Here is a 22,547-nt window from a genome sequence, read left to right as displayed (position 1 = left end):
ATGCACCATCTCCATCCACGAGGACATATTAATGGGGCCAGTCTTATGCGGGTCTTACAGCCACACTGTGTCCAGTTTTATTATTTTTTGAAGACAAGATGTTGGTATACATTCTGATCATTGGTCTCAAATTCACAAATTCACATGATCCTCCTACCTTAGCCCCCAGAAGTGCTAGAATTGCAAGTACACTTCTTCATACTAGGTACAAGTATTTATTTCTTCATTTATTTGAGATAGGGTCTCAAATGGCCCATCTGGTCTCAATATAACTTCTGAATATACTGTCTCCATCTCCCAGTGCTGGGATTGCAGACTGTGTGCCGGCACATCCAGTTTTATGTGGTGTTGGAATGAACCCAGGCTTAGTGCATACTAGATAAGCACTCTACCAAATGAGCCACACCTCAGTCCTTCAAGTCTTCTTCTTCTTGTATTTTAAATGGGACATCACTGTGTAGCCCTGGCTGGCCTGGAACTCACTATGTAGATCAGGGTGGCCTTGAATGCACAGGGATCTGCCTGCCTCTGCCTCCCAAGTACTGGGGTTAAAGGTATGCATGCCACCAGGCCTAGCTTATGTCTTTCTTAATTTTTACTTTTTTGGTTTTTTTTAGACAGGTTTTCTCTGTATAACTGCCTGGCTGTCCTGGAACTCACTTTGTAGACCAGGCTGGCTTTGAACTCACAAAGATCCACCCACCCCTGCTTCCTGAGTGTTGGCCCTTAAGTCTTATTTTTTAATAACCAATGTCATCAAAATGTGCTTTTCTGTGCAGAAAATAGCATTCAGAAAAATGTAAATTCACATGTAAATAATATTGTTTTTGTGGATTTGTCTATTGACAGAAGAAATCATCCAAGAGGCTGAAATAGTCAATTTATGACAGTAGCCCTTTAATTTATCTCCCTGATGCCTTCCCACAGTGCACTGTCTACAAAGCATCCAAAATGACCCATTTAAAAGTTTAAGGAAGTTCATGTCTTTAATCTGTTCAAAACCCTTCACTTTTCTCATAACTTTAAAAATAAAAGCAAAGCTTACAAGGTTCTGGGTGACCTCATTCCTGGATTACTCCTAGGTGATTCATTACACCGTCTTTCCTTCCTTCTCTTCAGCCACACTGGCCTCCATTGTTCATTTAAGCATTAAGCACACTCCGGCCTCATATGTACCCTTCTGCCTTGTAAAAGTACTCCTACGCTTAAGAGTATGGTGTTTTCCCCACTTATTTTAGGCGGTGGTTCCCAACCTGTGGGTCATGACCCCTCTGGGGGATGGAACGACCCTTTCACAGGGGTTGCCTGAGACCATGGGAAAACACAGATACTTACATTATGATTCGTAACAGTAGCAAAGTTCAAGTTATGAAGTAGCAATGAAAATAATTCTTTGGTTGGAGGTGGCAGCATCCAGACGGTTGAGAACCACTGACTTAGTGTACACTTGTTGTCTCCCTGGAGTCCCTTCTGACCACACCATACCATGTATTTTATCTTCAGCAGCTGTTTAAAGAACGGATTTAACTATACATGTATGTTTATTTACACGTATATATGTGTGCCATATATATGCCTGGTACTCTTGGGGGCCAGAAGAGGGTGTCAGATCTTCTGGAATTGGAGTTACAGGCAGCTGTGAGCTGACATGTGGGTGTTGGGAACCAAACCCTGGTCCTGTGCAAGAGCAGTAAGTGTTCTTAACTGATGAGTCATCTCCCCAGCCTCCATAGCATCGCATTTTCTTGTCACTACCTGAAATTACATCATCGATTTGTCATTTCTTTTGCTCACTAGGATGTCAAGTCCATGGGACTAGAAACTGTTTCAGACACTTACATTCCCAACAACAGAAATGTAATCATGCCTTGTCTTGCATGTCTGAGTGAAATCTAACTAGGAACTACTTCAGTACGTAAGAAACATTTACTTTTTAAAATAAAAAATTGATTTTTTTTTTGAGGCAAGATATCACTCTATAAGCCCAGGCTAGCCCTGAAGTCAAGGCTATCTTCCTGCCTTAGCCTCCCGGTGCTGGAGATGACAGATATGCTTCTCCACATCTAAGAAAAATGAATCGTGTATTTTGAAAGTAGGAAGGAGCTGATGACTGATTGGATGGGGGTGATATTAAAATGACCCTTGGGTTTCTGGTGGGAGTGGGGGGACATGTAAGGAAGATGGAAGAAGCAGATTTGTGGGCAAGGGTGGAGTTTTGGGACATCTGAACTCAGGATGTCTCTGGTCCTCAAAGTGGAGATATTGCAAAGATAGTTGGGTATGCAGTTCTGTGGTAACGTGCCTTAATTTTCTTATCATTTCAATCCTTTGTGAGTGATATTCTTTCAGCTGTGTCTAAAGGCACCCTTCTGATAGTTCAGTTAAATAGGTAGGACTGATTACGCTAGGCAGATTTCATTGCTAAAATAAAACCTGACCGTTCATAGTTGATGAGCTCTATATTATATGAATAGAGTGAATAGAGTGGTTTCCAGGCAACTGGTCACTTCATGTAGTATCAAAACTAATTAAATTTTTAAAAAATCTTTTGAAGTTATAATACAATTATATCATTTTCACCTTCCTTTTACTCATTCCAAACTGTCCTACACATTCCCTCCATTGCTCTTTCAAATTTATGGCCTTTTAAAAATTGATACATATATATATGTGTATGTATGTGTGTGTGTAGCATATATATGTTCATATATGTTATGTGTATGTATTCCCAAACATAGAAATACAACCTGATAGTCTGTGTACTGTTACTTGTATGCATGTTTCCAGGGCTGGCCATTTCATATTGAATAAACAACTGGTGCACTCTTCTTTGTGAAAGACTATTTCTCCTGATCTTGGCGTTCCTTGGTCACCTGTACTTTTATGTATGTGTTTTGTCTGCAGGTATGTCTGCACACCACCTGTGTGCCTGGTGCCAGAAGAGGTCAAAACAGGGTGTCGGATCCCCAGGGACTGGAGTTACAGAAGGTTGTGAGCTGTCTTGTGAATGCTAGGAACCGAAGCCAGGTCCTATGCAAGAGCAGCGTGTGCTGTTAAGTGCTGAGCCACCTTTCCAGCTTCAAAGCCAACTCTTACCAAAATGCTTTAATCCTGCTGAGGATATTCTTCAAGCAATAGAAGGGTCTATCCTGGCACATGCTAGTTATGATTAAAAACACCAAGCTCGTGCATCTTGTGTAACAGTGGGTTCTTCTTGTTGTTTGATCCTTTTCATTCTAGTGCCAACGGGATTGCTGCACTTAAATCTGAGCAAAGGGTCGTCCGACACCATCTGTAGATTGGATCTAGCAGATTAAAACTGTTTCCTTGACTGTAGGCCATCTTGTCCTGGAAAAAGTGACCCCAGCCAAAGCATCAAATCAGTTTTGATGTTTGGTAGTGTTGGGGGTTGACTCCAGGGCCTCCGGCATGCCAAGCTGCTTGTAGTTTACAAATTCCTCACTCAGCATCCCAGTGTTGCCTGAAACACACTCAGAAGCCTTTGAAACAATGGCAGTTTTGACACCCTGGACATTTAGAGGTGATATTGCTTCCCTTCCAGTGGTTTGAGAAAATCAAATATAGCATCTCCAGCCACTCGAGCATTACATTCTTACATATGACTGAGGAATAAAGCTTAAAAATACCCCCCCTTTTTTTCTCCTTAAGAAAGTTCATTCATCAAGAAATTCCCAGGTATATTTATGTCAATGATGAAGTGAGATGATGAGGAGAGGGCCATTTGAAATCCCTAGGGGGGAAAAAAACTGGTTTGTTTGAAAGACCTCAAACCCAGCCAATTGGATGTACCCTGTATTTTGATCATTTAAAAATTCAATGGGCATGGCTGGGTGGTGGTGGTGCATGCCTTTAATCCAGCACTCAGGAGGCAGAGCCAGGCGGATCTCTGAGTTCAAGGCCAGCCTGGTCTACAGAGCAAGATCCAGGACAGCCACCAAAACTACACAGAGAAACCTTGTCTCGAAAAACAAACAACAACAAATCAATGGGCAGTGGTGGCACATGCATTTAATGCCAGTACTCAGGAGGCAGAGGCAGCTGGCTCTCTGTGAGTTCGAGGCCAGCCTGGTCTACACAGAAATCCCAGGACAGTCAAGGCTACACAGAGAAACCCTTGGGAAAAAATAATTCAATGGGCAATTACTGTGTCGACACAATATTTGTTACATAATTTCCATCTTTATACAGTATCTATTTCTATGTCTGTGTGAAAGACAGAACTGGGATATATAGGTGTCTTAGTTAGGTTTTCTATTGCTGTGAAGAGACACCATGACCACAGCAATCCTTACAAAGGAAAACATTTAATTGGGGTGGCAGCTTACAGTTCAGAGGTCATGTCCATTATCATCATGGCTGTGGTGTTCAGGCAGACATGGTGCTGGCTACACCTTGATCAGAAGGCAAGAGGAAGTGGACTGAGTATCACATTGCAGGGAGCTTGAGCAAGAGAGACCTCAAAGCCCATCCCCACAGTGACACATTTCCTCCAACAAGGCCATACCTCCTAAAAATGCCACTGCCTTTGGGGGCCATTCTTTCAAACCACCACACTAGGGAATATTACTTTTGTTCTCCATAAACCAACGGTGTCTAGATGACTATAATTAAGAATAACAGAAATAAAGGACAATGGGCTATGTGAAGGGATGATTAATTCAAAATTGTGTGTGTGTGTGTGGGGTGTCTCTATGAAAATGCTACAGATACAATAACATTGACTGGGATTTTGAAGGATGGATAATCTCACCAGGCAGTTAAGGCTGAAGTTAGACAGTTGGAAAAGAAGTTCAGGTTGGAGGAAATGGCACACGAGGTGGAGTTTAAGGCCAGAGACTGGGAAGAGAGGCTCATCCCTGTAATCCCAGCATTCCTGAGGCTGAAGCAGGAATACTGCTCATAGTGTGAGGCCATGGTAGGCTATACCCACAGGCCAGCCTGGGTTAGAGACCCTATCTCAAAAAAGAAAACAAAACGAGGCAGATATTTGGGCTATAATCTGAGGAATCCCGAGTCTCATTCAAATTCCAGAAGCTACAGGGCTGCTCGTGAATTAAAATGGACTTTTTGGGGAAGTCACTATCTCAGTTACTACGCTGTTGCTGTGAGGAGACACCGTGACCTAGGCAACGTTTGGAGAAAAGCATTTAATTGGGGGCTTGCTTACAATTTTAGAGGATTAGTCCAGTATCATCATGGTGGGAAGTAGACAGGCATGGCACTGGGACAGTTGCTGAGAGCTTTACATCCTGATCCAGGCAGAAAGCAGATACAGATACTGGGCCTGGTGTGGCCTTCTGCAATCTCAAAGCAAACTCCCAAGTACATAGTTCCTCCAACAAACTCACATGTCCTAATCCTTCCCAAACAGTTCCACTTGTTGGTGATTAAGCATTCAACTATATGAACCCATGGGGGCTATTCTCATTCAAACCACCACAGCCAGTGTTTTTAAAAGGTAGGCATGTCATTTAAATTCAAAGGAGTATTCTCTTGAAGCCGAACATAGATAATAAAAACCTGAGTTCATCCCAGTTGCCACCAGCCTGCAATATCTGACTTGAATACAAGGCCACCTTATTTGGCTAACATTTTGGAAAATGGAGACAAAAAATGTTTAATCAGTTCTACTTAACAGTGTTGACATTCCCTTTCTGTGATTTGCTTAAGTCTTATAAGATTGTATTTTAAAGACACTTCCACAATTTGACTCATATTCTTTTATTTTAAGAATTCTGTAACACAAATTCTGGTAATAAACGTTTTGTTTTAATCTTTGGGATTTTCGGATTATATACAATTACTATAAATTGACTTAAGTACCCCATGGGAAGCATTTACTTAAACGTTTCTGATGTTTTGTTGAGGCTGGCCTCAACAATCCATCATCCTTTCTCCTGAGTTCTGGGATTACAATGTGCACCAAGTCAGCCAGGCTGAACTCTTTGGTCTCTATGCCATCTTCTGTAAACTTTTCCAAACCCAGTCTGGACACTAAGCAGTCAAGTGGTCGACGACAAAAAAGTATATAGAAATCCCATCTTCTTCTAAGAGTCTTGGAGGGAGCTGTAAAGCCCAACACATGAATAGGAATTCTAAGAGGTTTCTAATTTTTAAATCCTGAATCACAATCCTAACGGTGTTTCATTTTTCTTTTTATAAAATCGCCACCTCACCACCACAAACTCAGAACCCTCGTAAAGATGATTCATGACATTTATATATCCTATTTAATACAAGGACTGGAACTCATTAAAAATACGAACCCTGGCGTCGACTTTTAGCACACTTCCCAACCCCTAGTCGGTTCAAAGCACCGTGGCCGGCTTTAGGCTCTTCTAGTAACGGAAGTAAAGCCTTAAGAGCTGGAAAGTCATTCTGAGAAAACGCAGCCTCGGCCGTCAGCGGCCTTCGCCAGCAGCCGGCGCCGCGGCGGAACCTCAATGTCACCCGGAGCAGGCGGGGACGGCGGGCGGAGGAGCGCGGCCACCAGCGCACACGCGTGGCCACCGCCCCACGCAGGCCACCGGGGCCGGAGCCGCCGACTCCTAGGGCAGCCGGGGCCACGCCGCCGCGGGGGAGGCCGAACCACACCCCTCCACCCGGGCCGCTCGCTGCTGCTGCTGCTGCTGCTGCTGCTGCCGCCGCCGCCGCCGCCAGCCGCAGCCGAGGAGGAGCGAGGGACTCCAGGAATCCGCGGAAGGGCGGGGCCAAGGGAAGGGGAGGTCTCTCTAGCCGCCGCCTCGAACCAGCGCTCCTTGTTCTCGATGGTACCCGCGCGACCCTCCCCGGCACGCCACTTCCGGTTCCCTTTAAAGGCCCGCGCCGCGCGCCGGAGGAGCGTGAGACCAAGTATAAAAGGGAAGGGGAGGGCGGGACGCGCGCGCGCGCGGGCGTGTGTGTGTGTCTGTGTGTGTGTGTGTGTGTGTGTTGGGGGGAGGAGGGGGGTTGAGGGGTGGGGGGTGGGGACTAGCGGTGGAAGGGGCGGAGGAGGCGCAAAGGGCGCGCTCCGGAGTCACGTGACCGGGACGCGCCGTTCTTCCGTCGGCCATTTTAGGTGGTCCGCGGCGGCGCCATTAAAGCGAAGGAGGAGGCGAGAGTGGCCGCCGCTGCTTTACTTATTCTTTTTTTTTTCAGCGCGGCCGGGGAGAGTGCGAGTGCGCGCTGCGCGAGAGTGGGAGGCGAGGGGGGCAGGCCGGGGAGAGGCGCAGGAGCCCTTGCAGCCACGCGCGCGCCTGGCCTTGTGTGTGTGTGCCTCGCGAGGTAGAGCGGGCGCGCGGCGGCGGCGGCGGCGGCGGCGGCGGGGATTACTTTGCTGCTAGTTTCGGTTCGCGGCAGCGGCGGGTGTCGTCTCGGCGGCGGCGGCGGCGGCGGCGGCAGTAGCACGATGTCGGAGGAGCAGTTCGGAGGGGACGGGGCGGCGGCGGCGGCAACGGCGGCGGTAGGCGGCTCGGCGGGCGAGCAGGAGGGAGCCATGGTGGCGGCGGCGCAGGGGGCAGCGGCGGCGGCGGCGGCGGCGGCGGGAAGCGGGAGCGGCGGCGGCGGCGGCTCGGCGGCCGGAGGCACCGAGGGAGGCAGCGCCGAGGCCGAGGGGGCGAAGATCGACGCTAGTAAGAACGAGGAGGATGAAGGGTGAGTAAAGGGGCGGCCCCGGGCAGCCGCTCGCCAGGCCCCCTCCCCCTCCCCGCCATTAGGCCTCGCTCCCGCGCCCGCCCGCCCGCCCGCCCGCCCGCCCGCAGGCCCGAGTGCAGTCGCCTGCTCGGCCGCCCCTCTTGTACCTCGGGCTCCCCGGGGCCTGCATTTCCTCCTTCCCTGCCTGCTCGCCCCCTCCCCCATCACACACGTTTCCACCTTTAGCCGTCACCATGCTACTCCGCGGCCCGCCCTCTTTCCTCCCTCGCCATGGGTCTCCTCCCACCGACTTAGCCGCCAGGATTTTTTCCCGCCTGACGGAGCTAACCGCCCCCCCCCCCCCCCATCTCTCCCGGATTTCTAACCTCTTAGGCTTAAAAATGCAAACGCACAGAATGCTTTTTACTAGGGTTTCCAAGGTTTGTTGGGTGCTTCTCCACCACCCCGAGACGGTGCGATTATTTATATGCTGTTGCTTTCAGGAAGGTGTAGGCTGTCCACCTCTTTCTCCCGCGTCGGCTTCAGGCCAGTGGTTTTTAGCGTTTTAAATAAGTTTCGCCATAGGACTCGTTCGTTCTGTCCACTTTACGCTGTCACCACGGCACGTTCATAATAGGCCCTGCATTTGTGCAATAGACAGACTGGGCCTGCATTTGTGCTGTAGACAGATGCCCCCGGTCTCCTGCTGGCGCGTTGGTCTGGCTCCTCGGGCTGCGTTTAAGTCCTTCCTGGTCGATGGGGCCTGCACTTGACTGGAGCTCTTCTACCTCCTGCCTGCGGTTGCCCCTCCCCCACTCTGCCAAGTTACTCTCCCTGTGCACCCTTTTCGCGCCCTCAGATGCTGGGTTGCCTATTTGTACAGATTGTAATCTTTCCTTACTTACTCTGTGCAGCTTAAGATTTTCTCTTCCCGCCTTTTCAGTGCCCAGGAGCCTGTTTGGTTTCTTCTCAGTCTCGCCCTCTTACTATTGTTGAAAGAAGCCCACTCGCCCTTTAAAATACAATAAATTCTGTGTTGTTCAATGGGTTAATTTTTCAGGATTTTTTTCAAAGCTACTTTGATTCCTCTAGTTGAAATAACTTTTATATTGCCACCAAAAGCTGCTTTTAGTATGTTAAAATGCAGTCTTTGGGAGCTGAGTATCATACAGGAGGTTAGAATGGTGGGTTCGATCTGGGTCCTTAGATTTTCATGTTCCCATTACAGATTGCTGATCTTGAGTTACCGTTTCGATACTTTTTATAATGGGGCTGTGCGTATGCAATTTTTTTTTTTTAACTTTAAGAAGGAAAAAGTTTTGGTTGGAAGTAAAAAAAAAGTCATTTAAATCTGGTATTAGAAAACGTGATTTCCATTAGTGGTTAAAAATATAAGATTTGTAGGGATGTTGGGGCAACAGAGAAGTACTTGGAATATAGTTTTAAAATCTCAGTTAAGATTGACACTCGAGTCAGCTACTGGTTGTCCTGGCATTAGTGGGGAGTTGGGGTGGGAGGGGAAGTGAATTTATTAAAATAGAACTAATCTTGAGCAACAATGTGGCTTAGTTTTAGAAAGAAATAACTCTTAAATATTTGAAGAATTCAGTTTTTAACATTTTGGGTTTTGCTTTCTGAATTCTGTTCTTTGGACAGAGGCACCAAAATGGTTAATTGTGTAACTGGGGCAGGCTTTTTATTACTCCCCCGAGTTTTGAAGTTACAAAGTAGCTTGCTGTCTTTGTAGTTATTTTTTGTTGAACTGACGTATAAATGAATTAGTTTTTAACCCTAACAATGTCAAAAACTAAAACTAGAATTTTGATTGGTTGCTGTACCGGTTGTTAATTCCCTAGCCATTCAAACTCCTCCCCACGACACACTGAAGCAGCGACGGCACAGCGGGAAGAATGGTAAAACTTTTACATTTTATTTCTGTCTTATAAAGATTTCAGTAGTCATAACATGCAGAGGCTCTGTAATTTAGTTGCCCATTGAGTCCCAGGAGATTTTTAGACATTAATACGGTAGGATGAGTCTTGTGCCTGGGATATAAAGCCTAAAGCCTTTCTAGATATCCTAAGTAATCTGTGGGCAAAATTGATGCCATTGCGTGGTATATGGTTTGTGGTAATGCATGATGTAATGAATGACAATTTGGCCAACCTAAACTAAATGTAATTAGTAATTTTTCTTTTAAATATGGGCAAGCAGAAAAGTTACTGTACTTTCATTTAGTTTTTATTAGGTTGAAATATTTTTGTTTAAAATTCTAAGCTTAATGCTAAATATAAAGGTTACTTGATAAAAATATTGTGTGTTGAAATGTCTTGCATGTTATACTGAAGTATTCTGTCAAGTAGACAGTTCTTTAAGTATTACTGTGCTTTATGCAAAGTCCTATTTCTCTTCACCAACAGTATAAACACTTAAAGCATTGTGTATGTACTACTCATAGGTGGGCTAAATGTGGCTTCCCACTACAGCTCTTACCAGATTTTTATTTTCAGTGTGATTGGCTGGAATGTTAATTACAGTTGGTTGACATGTGCTCACATTTGCATGACTTCCCTTTGGAGGCTGGTAGGTTGAGTATTCTTTTTCTCCCAATTCTCCCTCCTAAAATGTCAGTCTCTGCTGTTAGGGTCATACTGTAATTTTCCTGGGCCGTGTCTCACTGTTGGAGGCTAAAAAGCCATACACTGCCTTATGTCTGTCTGTACAGACCATATCCATTATTTTAGAAATGTTTAAATTTTATATGGTTTTTTTTTTTTTTTTTAACTATTCTCATCTACTGGTATTTGTCCAGTTTTAAGTTGGAGGTAAAGTAGACTAACAAAGACTGGGGTCTGAGTGCGACATAGTAAATGATAATGTTTGGATGAACCTTATATTTTGGTGCCTGCTGGGCACAGTTAGTTAACTAGGTAATAATGTCAAATTAAAATTAAACTGTAACTGTATTTGACTTCCGTTTGAACCTTAGATAATTGTAAATTGTTTGTGGTAAGTTGAATTGACCATGTGTTAGATTTGAAGGTCATTGTCTCACTGTTAAAGAATATCTTTGCCCCTTTGTTCAGTAGCAAATACTTAAGAGCTTTCTGGGGTCATCTTGTGGAGGAAGTTTGATAACTTCTGTCAGTGTTACAGAACATTTCAGGTGATGGCCAGTTCTCCACTGGCAGACTTTGTGGAGTAGTAGGTTTTACAAAAGCAGTTCTGCACTTAGAAGGCATTCTTACCCTCCAACACTTGTTTTGGAGACAGTCTCGCTGTGTTGCCCAGGCTTTGGAGGTTCCTTCTTCAGCCTCCCAAGTCTCTTGGACTAGAGGTGTGTTGTTAGCACTATGTGGCCAGGTTCCCCTCCTTCTCTTTTCTTTCTCTAACTTGATTTGATGATTGTCCATTTATCCAACTCCATTTTGTTGCAGATGCTAAACTTTCTGAACAAAACAATGAAGATGCTTAAACATACTTTTTTGGTATCCATGTGTGTACACCCTGTGTTTCTCTGTCTTCCTCACCAGTTTAGGAAGACAGTCTCCATAGTGAAGATGAGACTGGTTAGTAGACTAAAAATCACAGAAGTTAATTTCTTAAACACTTCTGTGTGTAGTTCTGTTACAATGAGGTTTTTGTCCTCAAGTGCTGTTTTTGAGGCGAGGTCTACATGCCTAGGCTGGCCTTTACCTAATATTCATATCTCCGTCTCAAGTGTTGGGGGCTGTAGGTAGATGCCATTGTTCCTGCTTTTCCTCCTAAAATATTTTTAAAGATGAATTTGTTATTTGACATGGTTATTTTTACTTATTTATTTTTTCGCATACGAAAATGAATAGTTATTTTTAGAAGAGCAACCTTGTTTCAAGATAATGGGGCTTGGCAACAGTGGTTCATTACAGTGTAAAATGGCTACCTGAGTTCACCTTTAAAATTGGTTTTGATGTTAGATTTGTTTATCTGTATGTCAGTGCTATGTGAAGATCAAAGGATACTGGTGAGAGTCCTTATTCTGTAATGTGGGTCCTGGGAATTGAACTCTGGGCTCAGGCACAGCAAGTGCCTTCTTTACCTGTGGAGCCATCTTGCTGGCCACTTCAATGTCTGCAACTTTGAGATCTCTATTTTTTTGTAGTATAAATTTCTCATTTTGCTTTGCAGTGTGTAATCACTCCGCAGTGTTTCAATTCTTTGGGGTAGTGTCTGGTGAAATGTGCATGCCATGTTGTAAGCTATGGGGACAAGTTTTAAAATATAAAGAATATTGGAAACCTAGACTACTATAGACACTTTTACCAGATTAGATACATTAAATCATCCCACATACCAACCCCCGCCTCCAGAATGTGGTTGAGTGGGAAGCAGAAGAGTTCCATTGAGTTGTCAGTATAAGACTGTCCAGGGCGGTGTCAGAGTTGTCAGAGTTGGTCCTGTAACCGTTAGTGTGCAAGGTCAAGTGTGATTCTTTTTAGAGATGGTTAGTTCTCTCCTGTTTGAGAAGGGGCTCACACATGTTTCTGTTTAAAATATTGGAGAGTATATTAGAAACCCCAAGTTTCTGGGACAATTTGAACATTGCTTTGAAAAACAGTACCTTTAGAGGGTTCTCATGCCAAATTTATTGGCCTTTCGATTTAGTAAGATTGGGTTTACAGGCCTAGACTGTCAGTTGATGGTCTCCATGTTTACTTCCTTTGGAACCTTTGCAGGGGTAAAATCATAGAAGCTGAAGCTCCAGATTTAGGGGGAGGAGCATTCATTGTTTTCTCTGTCCATGATGGAGATGGAACCCAGGGCCTTGTACACGTGTGGTTAGATGGTCTGTTTGAGCCATACTCCCATCTAGGAGTACTAGGTTCCAGTTGTCATCTGTTAAGAGAAATGTGGAATATATAGTCCTAGGATTAAACTGGATTATCATTTAAAATTTCAGTACTTTGTTTTAAAGACAGGATCTCACTTTTTTAGCCCAGGCTGGTCTAGAAATTACAAGAATCCTCATACTCGGCCTCCCAGGATCTGAGATAATAAGCATGACATGTACCTCTTGGCAAATGCTTATTTTTGAGACAACGCCTTAAACTTGGACAAGTTCTTGAGCTTAAGTGACACTTTATATAAATACATACATACATATATATATATATATATAGTCTCAGTAATTTAGCCTGGGTAGTCTGAGGTATGCAAAACATCTCATGTATATCTATAGTTTGGTAGATATACATATGTATGTACCTCAGAGTCCATTTCGCTATGACTTAAGGCCACCAGGAAAGCTAACTAATCATCTTTAGCTTTGGGTGATGTTAGAAGCCGTGCCTGAGAACATAAAACAATGACTTTCCTATTTAACTTATGGCTGTATGCTTCGAATGTGCATGTTAACAAATGGAGTGATAAAGAACCGGTTAGTTTGATTTCACTGTAGTTGTGCTTCAGTATTCTAGTAGATAGGACACTAAACTGGATGCAGGAAGCCTGGGATTTGTTTCTGTTACTTCCAACAGTGTGGTCTCAGGTAATAAAACACGTTTATACTTGGTTCTCTGATCTGTTTGCTGGAAACAATGCTCGCCGTAGGAAGACTGACTTGACTACACAGCCTACTTTCATGTCTGTGTGTATTTATCCATTGCTCTAATAGTTGCTACTGCCAGTGATTTACTCCTGTGGAGTAAAGGTAAGCATATTTTAGTTTCTGGACTGTTAAAATAGTATGTTCATGCCTATGTACTTGAGAGTATTTTAGGGTGGGGGAAGACTTCATACTGGCGTATTTGTCCAGTAGTCATAGTGATGGCTTGAAGTATTGGATTCTAGACTCAAATACTTATATTTGGCCAACAAAATGAATGAATGAATGAATGAGCAAATAAATAAATAAATGGGTCAGGAAACCCACCTTCTATCTCCACTGTAGTCTTAAGAGGCAGGGAAAGTGTCAGCAAACACAGTGAAAAGGCGACCAGTAAACACATGTCTTGGAAATGAGTTCGGCTTTTCATTGCATTAAAAAGAATGTGATTCTGAAAGATGGGTGGGGGTTGGATGGAAATTTGCTTGGTGATGGAACACTTACCTACAGTCCTGGGTTAAGAAAAGGAAACATCCATTTCTGTTTAGTTAGTGTTATCTAAATTGACCTAATAGAAAACTGAATAGGTAGTGATCTCAGTTAACCCAAACCTTAACCTCTAGGTTAAGGAGACACCAGTCTTTAACTTCTAGGTAAGTGGAAGTTTACTTTCTAAGGTTGGAGTTTATTTAGAACTTTGAACAGCATGATAGAAATACTGGGTTAAGCATTTAAGGTCTATTTTTAAAAGCTGTCATATTTAATTTAGATGTTATACCTGCCTTCCTTTCTTCCTTTTACTTTATATTTTTGACACAGGATCTTACTATGTAGCCTTTGCTGGCATGGAACTCCCATAGATCCACCTGCCTCTGCCTCCTGATTGCTGGGAAGATGTTTTCAGTCTAGTTATCTTTTTTATGGTGGTTGATTTGTGGTTCTTTTGGAGTAATGAGATTTAATGTAAAAGAGTTTAAAATCTTTCCTTGAAATGTTTGCTTTTTTTTATGTGTTAGTCTTGAATAATAGGATCCTTTTTCACACTTAGCTTTAAAATATAATAGAAAATGTAGGGAGGAAATGTCTGTTTAATAGTGGGCAGATAATACTTGCATATAGGTTTTACTGAATAAAGTTTTCTTGGCTGGCTAACTTTAATAGTTTTAAATAGTTAAAAAGTAGTTCTCAAGTGCCGTAAACCACATGAGATATAAGTCTTGTTACTGTTAAAGGTATGTCAGGGTGTTTTCAAGGGTAGTTTATATAGATTGTAAAGTTACTCCCTACCAAGTGGTAGTTAGTTCCCCAGTGTTAAAAATAATTTCTAAAAAAAATGCTCTTTAATACATACTGGTAAGATTTTGTTAGCATTTATCATGGTAGTGTTTCAAAAGTTGAGCTTTAATGATAGACTACCAGAAGAATAATGTAAATAAGTGTGCTTGAATAACATTACTATAAAGGGTGCCAGTGAATGGGGCAGTTATGGTTGAAAAATGTATCAAGCTAATACTTGGTATGAGTCTTTTATGTAAGATAATGAATTGTTGGAGGGGTTTAAACATTGTTTTACCTCAAAAGTGGGAGCAAAAGACTTGATAGGGAAAGCATCTTTAAATATAATATTTCTTCAGTTTGGAGTGTTAAACTAGTGATCTCCATGGTCCAGGGAAAATTAGCTTTGTGTACTGGGGAGAGGATGAGGGTGTTTTTTATTTATTTATATTTTAGATAGTCAAACAATAGCTCAGGTTATTGATCCTCTGGCCTCAGTTTCCTAAGTGTTAGGATTATAGTCATGGACCACCATACCCTGGTAATTGGGATTAGTAAGGCATTTTCTGTCAGGTATCAAGTGCTTGTAAGGTATTGCCTTTTATGCTTTTAATTACTTAAAAAAAATACTGGCATATATGTAGGTTAGAGCTGAGTTACTGAGAGGACTTAGAAGCTACATTTATAACAGTCGCTTCTACCAGAGGATCCAAATCAGGTGGTCACTACTACCTGTAACTCCAGCTCCGGGGCACCTGCAGTCAGTCACATGCATAGAACACACAGACACACTTTTGGTGTTTTTGTTTTTGAGGAGGGACTTCTCTGTGTAGCTTTGGAGCCTGTTCTGGAACTCACTCTGTAGACCAGGCTGGCCTCGAACTCAAGACATCTGCCTGCCTCTTCATGCCCGAGTATTGGGATTAAAGGCATGCCTCACCACTTCCTGGCTCACAATTTTTCTTAAAGGAAAGTTGACATAATTTTCAGGCTGTCTTTCTTATTCTGGGTATTTAAATATTTTATAGGGTATTTTAGAACTTCACACTTGAACATAGATGATCTTATGTAAACTTTATCATGTTTTTTCCCCTTTAGTGTTAGAATTTATGAAGCCTCTCCATTTGAAAAGGAAAGCAAGTTAATGAGAAAGTTTTAAGTTACTTTTAGATTATGTTTTGCCTCTAAAAATAACTTTTCATTGAAGAATTAAAATACATTCTTTTATATTAACGCAGTTTTTATTACTGACTGCAGATAACATTTAAACATTATCACTCTAACCTCTTTTGGGCTGTGTAGTTAGTTAGTAGGTAGCAGAACTAGCACATAAAACCAGGCAGCTGGCCCGCTCGCTCACCTCGAGTATGAGTACATAGCACTAATGTCCCCCACCCAGCAGTCTGAATTTCTGCGGGACCAGCCCTGCAAAGCTGAGAAGGAAGCAGTTGGGGAGTCAGTCGTCTATACTAAGTGTGTAACTGTGCTTGACACCGGCTTTCCTGTCAGTAGCTGTGAAAGCACTTCCATTATTCTGTAACTGTAAATAGACTGCTGCATTTCCTTTGGGCCACTGAAACACTTGGTTTATAAGTAGGATTAAGAAATGAAACTTTGTCAGTCAGCTCTGGGGAGGCTGAGGCAGGAAAATGGCTATAAGTTTGAAGTCAGGTAGGATTACGTGAGACTTCTTAAAAAAATGGAGTAGGGGGTACAGATGACCTTTGTAGTTTAAGTTCTTTAATTGGGATTATTGGTTTGCTTACGGCTAAGGATCACATTTTAAATTTAGATGACAGCATTCGGAGTCAATTTGTTGTGACTTAAGAATATAACAGAGCAGGCCCCAATTTTCAAGACTCCCTCAAAGTGTCAAGTACTCTTGCTTAGAAACTTCCAAGTTCTGTCGCCTTACTGCAAGGTGTTTACATCCCTGCAGGAGTTAATAGCAGCTTGAGAAAAACGTTTCGTGTCAGGCTCCTTATTGGACAGACAGTAGGTATAAAGTAGTCCAAATTAGTGTTAATCTCAAGCCATCTCAGAGTTAGAGGAAGTTAGGCTAGTATTCTAGAGAGCATCCAATAGGTGCCTACTTGTCCATAAAGGTTAGCAGAAATAGCATTAAACTATGTGCCTACAGAATAAAAATGGAGTGGACTTCATACTTCCTATTTAGTAACGATAGAATACAGTGTTGTGTTTGTTGTAATGTATTGGGTTTTCTAGTTATCTGTTCAGCTTTTCTTAAAGCAGAAAAAAATCCCGAGTGCTTTTGTGCTACCAGAATACTAATACTTTTGTCATAAGCAGTTGTAGTTCACAGAAGATTTGGAAAACTTGACATCTGGCCCCTTTACTTACAGAATGGAAGGGAGATATTCATTATGGAACAAGTAATTGCTTGTTGGCATGAATTGCTGGCAAAAGTGTGTTCTAAAAGCTAAGCAAGTGAGATGCACCTGATGTACTAGTTAAGTAGCTTATTTCAGAGAAAATGAACATACTACGGTAGCTTAGTAGAGATGGCAGACCCTAGGCTGTTAACATCGTGGCTGCTGTGTTGAAGGCGGCACGGCTGGGGTTTGTAGAAGACTATTGTTCCTGGAAGCCAATTGTGGCAGCTCCGCTAGAGGTGGAGGCTGGAGAATTGCCACCAATTTGAAGCCAGCTTGAGTTGTAGTGTAAGACCTCGTCACAAATAGTCTTAAAACATTTCATTTAAAATAATTGGAGGTTAAAAAACAAACAGTTGGAGGATTAGGGAGGGCAAGCAATACTTGGAGAAAACTAATACTATGTAGTGTATTAAAGTTTAAAAAAAAAGAAAGTTGACCAGAATATTTAATATCTGGATAAAGGGGATTTGTTTATAGAAGAGTGTTCACAGTGAACAGTTTTACCTCTGGTAAGGGTACGGAGGGGTTTTGTTTGATTTTACGTTTGAACTCCTTTGGGTCAGTTGATGAGTTGGTATGCATATCTAATATTTCAGAAAATTAATTTCCTATCAAAAACAATTATGTGGCTCAAAAATAGTAGATGCCTCATTCTATGTGTCATTTTTTCCCCCAAGAGGTTTATTTATTTATTTAATGTGTACTGGTGTTTTGCGTGTATATACTCTGTGTGAGGGTGTCGGATCCCCTGGAACTGGAGTTACAGACAGTTGTGAGCTGCCAGGTGGGTGCTGGGAATTCAACCCTGGAAGAACCGCCCATGCTAAGCCATCTCTTCAGCCCTCTATGTGTTGTTTTTATTAGGAAGTATATGTAACAATTTTAAATTGAGGACATTTCCCCTATACATTGCTTTCATGAAATAAAAGCAAGTTCTGTCTTGATACTTGGTTAATGGACTAGGCAGAATTTTCTTGTCCAGGTTTATCCTCTACAATGTCTTTTATTATAACTTTAGTTTGGTTAGACTGAAATAATTCTAAATTCAGTTATTCATGGGGAAATTCTGTAATCACAGAAATGGTTACTAGTTAGTTAAATCTAGCTGAATTTGTTTGTGTTCTGGGACTTAATAATGGATATCTAAGCAAGAGGCCATTGCTTTGTAGTCAATATCCTTGTCTTTAAAAACTAGCATATGCCTCACCTTGAAAGGTGAATTGTTGGTAATGAAATTTTCATTTATGAAAGTAGTATTCTGGACCTGTAGGTAAAAAAAAAAATACTGTGTGTATAGCAGTGGTTATTTAAATAAGAGATATATATTAGGAGTTGGCACTATTCAATTGAAAGAAATGTGTGCTGAGAAATTTTTAATTTTCCATGAAATTGGCAATAAACAGACATTTAAAATGTACATAATGGGTTTTGGTTATATTCATTTGATTATAACATTACTAAAGGGTTATAAGTCTTCAGGACTTGACACTTTGAGGGAGTCTTGAAAATTGGGGCCTGCTCTGTTATATTCTAGGTTTAAAACCTAACTTTAAATGGAAAGAGTTCAAGTAAAGTAAAGTTTATTTGTACTAAAAGTTAGCTTTGTTAGCATTAATTTAAACAAACTTGTGGTAAGAATTGATCAGTAACAACACTTCAGTAAAACGGACGCCTTAGAGGTGAAGATACAATGAACATCTTACTACCAGAATGGGCTGTAGTGGCAGTCTCTTAAAAGCCTACGAAGTGGAGATGAGATGTTTTAATGTCTTTGCAGCGCTGAAAGCTGGTGCCTTATCTTCCCCATCCCTTTTCATGACCCCACCCCCCCATATCCCAAGCTATGAAGATGAGACAATCTTGAGCAAGCATAGTTCTATCTCTGAAGTAAAAAATTTTAGCCTTATAGGACTAATTTTAACAATTTACTACGACTGTTTTTGACTCGTAAAGGGTAAAAAGTACAGGTTTGCTTTTATAATTACTGCTATTAACTTACTGGGAAAACAAGCAGATGTAGAAAGGACCACAACTGCTGCCAGGACTGCTTTTTGGCATTTTGCTGTATGTTGAGACTAATTTGGTCTTCTATATGATCTTTTCTTGGGTGTATTCCACTTACCATTTTACAGGCCTAAGCCGTTCATAACTCGCTAGCTGAGGCTCTACTGTAGGTAATCATCTAAGTTAGTGAGCTGTGATTTGTGTGATTCTTGCTCTATGCTGTTTATATGATTACTTTGGTCCTTTTTAAGGACTCTTAGAAGTGAAAAAAGTTAGTTCAGTTTGGAGGACTTAGCATTTTTCCATTGTATGTGCTATGAATTCTGCAGATGGAAGAACTATTAAAAGTAGAAAAGGAGTCTCAGCATAGACAGCATGCTGGGGGCTGCCACACTGGAGACTGCACAATAGCCCTTGACATGGTTAATGAAGATTTGTTAGAATCTAGAAGCAATACTTTTACTTGGCATGCGTACGTATGTATGTAAATACCAGCAATTTGCTTGCTCAGTATTGTGGTTGATCAGAAGGAGCAGTGCTAAGTGGGACTTCAAACAGTAGGGTTTTTTGATATGTGCTATGTAGGAAGAATAACATTTTATTGTACTAATAAATGTTTGAAAAACATGTTTCTAATGTGAGTAAATGTAAGGCAAGGTTTAATTTCTTTCTTAGCATTTTAATACTGCTTTTTGTCTTTACAGGAAAATGTTTATAGGAGGCCTTAGCTGGGACACTACAAAGAAAGATCTGAAGGACTACTTTTCCAAATTTGGTGAAGTTGTAGACTGCACTCTGAAGTTAGATCCTATCACAGGGCGATCAAGGGGTTTTGGCTTTGTGCTATTTAAAGAGTCGGAGAGTGTAGATAAGGTAGTGTGTTATATATTCTGATTAATGAAACGTGGAGAGTTCGATAGAGTAAACTTGTGTTACTTGTGGGTTCCTTTTTGTAAGAAAGAAGAGACACATTTCTTACATCTTTCTGTTGTTTGAAACAAGGTTCCATATGTCTTAGGCTGGCCTCAAGCTGCATACATAGCTGAGGATTACCTTGAACCTCCTGCCTCTACCTTCCAAGTGCTGGGACAGCAGAGGTGCATTAACACACCCTGTTTTTGAAGGGAGAGGCAGATTTAGAAATTATTTACTGAGTACTTTACATGTGCCAGCCTTTCTAAATTAAAAGTAACTTTAAAAACAACTGAGGCTTGGCTGAGGGATAGTTTGTGCTTAGTAAGTACATGGTCTATGTTCAGTCTCAGCAGGCTTTTCTAAGAGGGTAGAGGGGGATTTTAAAAGTCTAATTAAAAAGATAAAGTATGACAAGTTGGCAGAAAGTGCCTATTTTACATTTTTGTTAGACAAGCAGTTTGTCTCACTTATCCCTGCGTCTATGAATAGAGTAGTTCCCTCAGACAAGCAAATGTCTACACGACAATTAACTTTTAATTCAGTCATTGTTTTGGTTCTGCACTGAGGGGAAGTAGCAACCATTGTTGATGTTATCAGTTAAAGGTAATGGTTGCCTAGTAGTCAGTTCAACTGGTGTGGTACTCCCCCCATCATTCTTAGTGACTTTTGTACTTGGGCACTAGTCTGTAGTAACTGATGTCATATCATTCCATGGCTTGACAGTTAGTCTTAAACCAGTTGATGTAATGTTGGCATTAGGTACATTGTGTAATGATTTCTTAAGTAATTTATTTCTGAACATCAGTTAAGTTTTACATATTAAAGTGAAAAACTTCATTTCCTTAGGTCATGGATCAGAAAGAACATAAATTGAATGGGAAAGTCATTGATCCTAAAAGGGCCAAAGCCATGAAAACAAAAGAGCCCGTCAAAAAAATTTTTGTTGGTGGCCTTTCTCCAGATACACCCGAAGAGAAAATAAGAGAGTACTTTGGTGGTTTTGGTGAGGTATGTGTGTTTTGATCCAGTTTATGTCAAAATTAGTGTGTGATTGCACATTAAGTGGACTTGGCAAGTATGTATTTCAGAGTTGCAAAATTTTTTGGTAATAAGGATATTGATAGGAGCAGATCTGAAGATTAGGTAGTTTTTATTTGTTGAGGATGTGCATATGTAAAGTATTAGACATGTAGATGAATTAGTCAGACCTCCCTGCCCCCAAAAGAAGGGTCTTGTTAGGTAACCCATGCTCTCCTTGAACTTTTTCTTTGTTATTCTTAACTCCTGAACTTAAGTCACCTTCCTGCCTTTGTCCCACTTAGATTATAGGAATGACTGGCTATACAGTATGTTTAACTCAAAAAATTGAGAAGGAAGAAAAGTATAGGCAGCATGAGAAGGAAGTCAAGATTGAGTTGCCTAAAATATAGAAGGAAACATTTAAGAATAGGAAAGTAACAAGAACAGAGTAGTATAATAGCTTACCAACTTAAATATGTATAAATGCTAATTTAATGAGACTATAGACTTAGTGAAATAGTGAGCTACCAGTTCCTTTCATGAATTAATAATTAAAGCTAAGCTGAGATGTTTGTGGCCTTGGTCTCCAAGGACAGCATGCTGAATCTCTTACTTGATTCAAATAAGAATACATGCTTTTGTGTTAGGACTAAAAATGGAATGCCTAATACTCAAATATTATACACAAAAATCTGGGTATATAGATTTTCTTTTGTGATTGTAGAAGCAAGCAAAAATGGAGTGGCTACTGCCCACCTGTGTAGCAGCAGCCACAGTGTTCTCCAGTGTGCAGTGCTGTTCCTACATCACAACTTTGTTCTCAAATGCAGAGTCTCTCTTGCTTCTTTTAAAATTACTGTTGTCTCATTTTGTTCTTGTGGGGCTCTGGGTTTGTGTGTTAGGTAGAAATACTGATAAACCACTGAAGATTAGAAAAATGGGGAAGATAGCAGAGTGGGCTTGAATGACATGGTGTTTTCTTTGTGTCGTGTCGTCCGTGTCGTGCCCCCCCACCCCCCGTGTAATTTGTAATTAGTGACAACAGAGCACAAACTAGAACACTAAGTCTTTGTTTTTTGCTATCAGGTTGAATCCATAGAGCTCCCCATGGACAACAAGACCAATAAGAGGCGTGGATTCTGTTTTATTACCTTTAAGGAAGAGGAACCAGTGAAGAAGATAATGGAAAAGAAATACCACAATGTTGGTCTTAGTAAAGTAAGTTAAAGCAACCATTGAGTGGCTTAGAAAATCTTGTTAGAGTGTACTGTTTGGCTTTAGGATTCAAATTGCTTGCTTATACTTCCTGTCTATTGGTTTCTTAGGAAGTCACCAGTGAACTCTGCTTTTATTGGTGAGCAGTAGGGATTTGTTAAATGTATTTTGATTATTTATTTAGTTTGGTTTTTTTGAGACAGTTTCTCTGTGTAGCCCTGGCTGTCCTGGAACTTGCTCTGTAGGCCCTGAACTCAAGAGACCTGCCTGCCCCTGCCTCCCACATGCTGGGATCAAAGGTGTGTGCTACTACCAGCGTTAAAATGTATTTTTATGTGAGTTTTTACCAAATAATTTTTTAGGACCCAACCAAACAAGTACTAGATCTTTAGCAAGCACATCTTTGATCACATCAGGAGTGAGAATTCCCTCTGAGTTACAATGATTAACCACTGTGGAAGGAAGAACCAAGTTAAGCAGCTTAGTTTAAACAGTATCGACTGTTC

At 41.6% G+C, this 22,547-nt stretch overlaps 1 protein-coding gene across 6 annotated transcripts in view; it reads left to right on the top strand.

The window, feature by feature from the left end:
• The first annotated feature begins 6,989 nt into the window (after window positions 1–6,989).
• The window catches only part of Hnrnpd (heterogeneous nuclear ribonucleoprotein D), an 18,698-nt gene continuing 3,140 nt past the window's right edge, over window positions 6,990–22,547 (top strand). For 4 of the 6 annotated variants that reach the window (XR_009381645.1, XR_009381644.1, XM_059274720.1 and 1 more), the window contains exons 1-5: window positions 6,990–7,653; window positions 9,489–9,545; window positions 19,596–19,764; window positions 20,653–20,814; window positions 21,913–22,044. Coding sequence is in view for 4 of the 6 variants with exons in the window: in XM_059274720.1 (XP_059130703.1) it covers window positions 7,409–7,653; window positions 9,489–9,545; window positions 19,596–19,764; window positions 20,653–20,814; window positions 21,913–22,044 (765 nt within the window). In the remaining 2 variants the exon portion in view is untranslated. The remainder of the gene's footprint in view (window positions 7,654–9,488; window positions 9,546–19,595; window positions 19,765–20,652; window positions 20,815–21,912; window positions 22,045–22,547) is intronic. The other 2 variants (XM_059274721.1, XM_059274719.1) reach the window with 1 other exon arrangement.

The sequence above is a fragment of the Peromyscus eremicus genome, chromosome 10, assembly GCF_949786415.1.
Source record: "Peromyscus eremicus chromosome 10, PerEre_H2_v1, whole genome shotgun sequence".
NCBI classification, from domain to species: domain Eukaryota; kingdom Metazoa; phylum Chordata; class Mammalia; order Rodentia; family Cricetidae; genus Peromyscus; species Peromyscus eremicus.
The sequence above is the reverse complement of the archived record's forward strand: the minus strand, read 5'-3'. Positions and strand labels throughout refer to the sequence as shown.